This window comes from Suillus plorans (assembly GCF_016647745.1).
Source record: "Suillus plorans strain S12 chromosome Unknown HD556scaffold_2, whole genome shotgun sequence".
Lineage (NCBI taxonomy): Eukaryota > Fungi > Basidiomycota > Agaricomycetes > Boletales > Suillaceae > Suillus > Suillus plorans.
Genome location: NW_024537386.1, coordinates 1,082,063 through 1,087,327, shown reverse-complemented (window position 1 = coordinate 1,087,327; position 5,265 = coordinate 1,082,063). Strand labels below are relative to the sequence as shown.

General features: G+C 48.8%; 1 protein-coding gene across 1 annotated transcript; it reads left to right on the top strand.

The window, feature by feature from the left end:
- The first annotated feature begins 1,207 nt into the window (after window positions 1-1,207).
- On the top strand, window positions 1,208-2,210 carry HD556DRAFT_331136 (uncharacterized protein). The gene is made up of 3 exons (XM_041310299.1): window positions 1,208-1,718; window positions 1,775-1,930; window positions 1,994-2,210. Exons 1-3 carry the CDS (start codon window positions 1,241-1,243, stop codon window positions 2,179-2,181), a joined length of 822 nt encoding a protein of 273 aa, XP_041167149.1. The 5' UTR covers window positions 1,208-1,240; the 3' UTR covers window positions 2,182-2,210.
- Window positions 2,211-5,265: the final 3,055 nt, after the last annotated feature.

Sequence of the window (5,265 nt, the reverse complement as noted above, 5' to 3'; positions counted from 1 at the left end):
ATAGTTTGGTCATTGTTAACGTTACCGATTGTAAAGATAATGTCCGACTTACTTTTTTGGGACTGGCTCAAGTGGGCGTGCAACAGTGATACAGACAAAAAACACTGATGCATTCGAATTTCGCAGCATATTCAGACATTGATTGATGGACTCAAAATTTTATTTTATATATTTATGAACATACCTTATAAGTTTGTACCAGACAGATTTATATAATACCTCTTTGTTGTGCAACAGGAGGCCAACGAAGTTTTGTTGGCTCAAGTGCCTGTTATAGACTGTACCGAGTATCACAGTTGCGAGACATACACATCTTCATCAAAATCGGAGTTTTCTTATAATCTGTTATATTACTTTGTCTTTGGGTATAATCTGTGTATATTCGATTTGATTTTACCAAAATCATCAATCAAAATCATCTCCAGCCCGATTCCGTGATGGACGCGTGTTATGATTCCTTACAAACAATGACTACCAAGCGACTTTCCACGGAACACCACATACCAGTAGCATGCGCCATTATCGACACAGCATGCCTGAACGTTAAAGACTTGAGTCGTGTGTTGGATGATGATTGGGAGTGGCATCTGCCGGGAGTAGAGTCATCGAGGAAGCGAGGGGAGCGAATATCTGAGGCATGCTGACGAGTGAGTGATTTCCACTACGATAATGACAACAAGTAATAAGATTTAGCATAAGATACTCAAGTGCACCTCTGAAAGGTGCTTGAGAAGTTGGAAGCACCGGTCCATTTCCTCCTCAGCCACGTCGAACGTCTTCCGCATATCATGTCCAGGACTAAAAGCAGTCACACCCCAACGACCCAATAACAAAAATTTGAATACCACGACGAAACAACACAAACGAATTCTCTTGCACTCTTCAGGCTAATGTCCGGCAAGTGTAAATCATATCAAACATCTCCCATGCTACGCACGCTCCTGGAAAGCAATTGAAGTCATAGCGGTTGCTGGATCGGAGTCCAGTTTAGCGTTATATTCTCGAATGCTGAACGCTATTGGATAAGGCGTGGTCCTAGCACAGACAGCTGCGCCAATTTGAAAATTCAAGGGAAACCCAGATAGATCTCAACGTCCAAGGGGAATAAAATTGATTGGACGTACAGGATCAGCATTATCATTCTCGGGTCGATTACCTGATGTCTATGGCACGTGAGACGCACGCGGGTGGATAAGATCGTTGTGGACTTGGCAGGCCCCTATTATTTGCTCTTACAACAATGACTTCCAAGTCCGAAGCCTTCGATGTCAGCGTGACCGTCCCTTGCAACTCTCTGGCACCCCCCTCGTACAATGCAATTTCTACGTCAACCGTATCGGCAGATTCCATCTGGTCCAAGCTATGTCGCTGGGTATTTCCCCGAGCCTTTTCACAATCCAAGCAAGAATGCCTATCATACATCCGTGCAACTGTCTCCTCTCCCGATTACAGTCCTTCCTTCGTCGCTCAAACTGCCAGCGCCTGTGTTGCCACTCTCCCAGCAGCAGAGTTCTCCAAACTCTTGCAACAACCCAATATCGAGGATCACACGGCGCCGTATTGGGCGATCGTGAACAACTGCCTAGAAGCCCTGTGGGCGTTTATGGACTTCATTCCCGATCCATCGCCTGATTGCTATTCTGATTTGCGTCTTGCGTGCATGATGGTTGGCGACAACACATTGTTCACGCAGCTGGAATTGAACGAAATAGTTAGCTGTGAGTGCATGGTACTCGATGCCCCTAGAGAGGATTAGTTGATCATGCACTATCAGCCAAGGATGACTCCTTGAGACAGTTTTTGGGATGCCCTCCAGACGAGGTTCAGATACAAGAGAGCAGTGGTCGCTTCGTTGCTTCTTTCTGTTTCAGGATGTTCCAGAAACGCCTTCGTACTGCACATGTAATTGCCATAGAATATCTTGCCAGGGGTATGTGGTCGATATTACTTCTCTTCCAAGTACTGATAGGAACGTCCTATTCACTGCATGCAGGCCGTATATGGACGTTGTGGTTTTATTTGTGTGATGGAAAGTGGGTTGTTGATTGTCGACTTGAAGAGCCCAGTTTGCCAGTAGAAGGAAGCAATCAACTTCGGATAGAGGCCCACAGAAAGTCGCCTGACTGTGCAACCCCGGAACCTCTAATCATTACCACAGAATTTTCATTGGCACCTGAGTAGGTTTATTGCTCCCGCTATCAACTCGAGGCACTCATTTTTCCTATGTGACTAACCATTGCTCCCTTGTTCACTTGCTATTTTGTAGATCCATTGACATCCATCAACTAATATATCACCGCTTGAGTGATTGGCCTATGGACGAGTAAGTTTTCTTCCTCAGTTTGATCTGTATTGCGGGCTGGACTGGACCTGACCGTGTTGCTTTAGTGATACTGTATATGTAGACTGCGAAGGCACTTTACATATGTCGCTGACGATGACAGTGAAATAGCGCTTGGATCCTGGAATAGATAAATGCAGGCCAGAAACGAACACATCATGTACATGTAAGATGTCAGATCGCTATCGAATGACTTTCTAAATGTCGAAGAGGCACTGTTTGATTCGCTGTCTACCTGGGGCACATGCAGTGCTTTATTCAATCGGGGCAAATCCAGATGGGCCACCATGTCCATTGGATGGACTGATTTTTCGGCTTCATCACAGCCATGCAAGCCAGTGCGTGATCAAGAGTGTCCTGCATCTTGTACAAATTTTCTACTTGTCAGACCAATGCCTGCTACTTTGATGAACAAGCTTTTTGGTTTGATGATATAAATTTTCCACTTGACCGCTCAAGAGCACTGTCACAGCTGTTGAACATCGTTTATCGTTTAGCGTGCCTTGTTTCTTCTCAACGTCTCTAATCCTGCAGACTCTTATTCTTTGCCATCGTGGCATGTTGCGAGTATTCGTTTGGCAGGGCAAATTTGGGGGATGTACAAGCGTATGACGAATCCAGTGGTCAGAAAGGCTGAGCTTCTTGAGAGGAGTTAACAGGAGCGGATAGAATCTAACAGGTATGAAGTCTCAGTATCTGGGAACAGAACTCTGCATTGACGAAGCGTGTACCTAACAGGTATGAACTACGAAACGTTAGCTTTTGTATGTCGAAAGGTAAAGTATTTTAACTCACGTCTCAGTATCTGGGAACAGAACTGAGGCGCTCGTTTGGCTCTGCTATAGGTTTTATACGGTAAGTGTTCCTAAGCGTTATATTGAAGTAAAACATTGATACTTGGTAGTTTTCGGCCCCGACGTCACTTCTGTCATTGTCGTGCCTCTCTCTCCTTGCGCTCGGACATTCTATTCATCATCCTGCCCCTTTGCTTCGGTCTCATCGGCCTTGTTCGACTCTGAGGCTTCGGACGTCGACACTCCCCCTCGAGCGCAAGCTAGTCCCATCAGGGCCCTTAGCTTTTGCAAACGGGGGCGTGGCACGGCCTCGGTAAACGCATCGGCCACGTTGTCGTCAGTGGGGCAATAGAGAATCTTGAAGGTCCCGTCCTTCACGTATGAGCATACGAAGTGGTAACGCAAGTCGATATGCTTGGTACGTGACTGGAACTTCCTGTTTGACGCTAACACGATGGCGGCCTGATTATCGCAGAATATCGGAATGGGGAGAGTGGGGGGGTCGTAGAGTTCGGTGAGGAGGAGTTTTAGGTACAGAAGCTCCCGGACGACGCTAGTAAGTGCTATATACTCCGCTTCGGCTGTGGATAGCGCGATTAACGGTTGTTTTCGGGCACTCCAGGCGACTGGGCCTCCATTCAACATTACGATGTAACCGGACATGGAGTGCCTATGCGGTTGGGACGCCCAATCCGCATCGACGAACGCCTCCAGGCCGGCATCGTTGGAACCTAAGGTAAGTTCAAATGCATCAGTGGCCTTCAGATAACGTAGCGCGCGTTTAGCTGCCTCCCAATGCGCCCTGCCGGGACTGCGCATGAACTGCGACAATGTCGTGACAGCAAAGGCTATGTCCGGGCGGGTGCTGGTGGCCGCGTACATCAATGATCTGATAGCACGTTGATACGGTACGTCCTTCATGGCCTCGACTTCTGAGTGCGTGGATGGGGATTGATCTGTGGATAGTGTGATGGCCGGCTCCATGGGCGTTTGGACTGATTTCGCCTCGTCCAGGCGAAAATGTTCGACTATGGTGGCCACATAGGCCTTCTGGGACAATGTCAAGGTGCGTGATACTCTGTCCCGCGTTACCTTCAATCCCAGGAGCCAACTTAGTTCCCCCAAGTCCGAAATCTCGAAGTACTGTTGGAGCTGGTCTTTGAACCGGCGGATGTGAGAGAGGTGGTTCGCAGTCACGGCCATGTCATCGACGGAGACCGTTATGACCATCTTTTCATCGGAGGTGCGTTTGAAATAGACCGCTTGATCAACTCCTGACCTGTTGAATCCTAGCTTCGCAAACACTCCCGCCAACTCTTCCGCCCACTCGAATCCTGCCTGCTTAAGTCCCGGTAAGCTCCTCTTTAACCTCAACACCTTTCCACGCTGATCCTCCCTTAGGTACCCCGGTGGCGCCCTCATATAGATTTCCTCTTGGATGCTTGCATACAGGTACGCGCTCTTGATGTCGACTTGGTGGATTTCCCAGTCTTGCTGAGCCGCCATCGTCAGGACTGTCCGGATCGTGCTCATATTGGCAGTGGGGGTGAACGTGTCGAAATAGTCGACCCCAAACTTCTGTCTCTGGCCGTTTGCAACGAGGCGTGCCCGGAGCTTCAACTTTTCTCCGTCGGGTCCACGTTTGGTCGCCAAGACGTAATGGGAAGGTATGATGTTGGCGCCTCGAGGTGGGTCAACAACTTCCCACGTACCTAACTTCTCGAGCTGACTTATTTCATAATCTAGCGCTTCTTGCCACTCCACTCCATCAGGACCGTTTAAAGCTTGTTGCAGGCTGGGTTCCAGCTCTGCAGCAGCCAAAGCAAGGTGAATGTGCGCCTGTTCATCCAGGAGGTCTAACGCTGACGCCTCCATTAGGGAATCTAAGGCTAGGGACGCGGTCTCCCCCTCATTGAGGGCCGCATAATATCCTGGAGGTGGTCTGGTGCGGGTGGACCTTGGAGCTGGAGGTGGGGTCGATGGACGTGGAGTTTGGATTCTGGCTGGGGTAGCAGGTGGCGGGATAGGCTGAACGACAGGTGAGTTATTACTGTTGCTACTATTATATTTGTCGTGCCGCATGACGATGGACTCCCCCTCGTTCAGGGGATCCCTGGCCACTGTCACCTC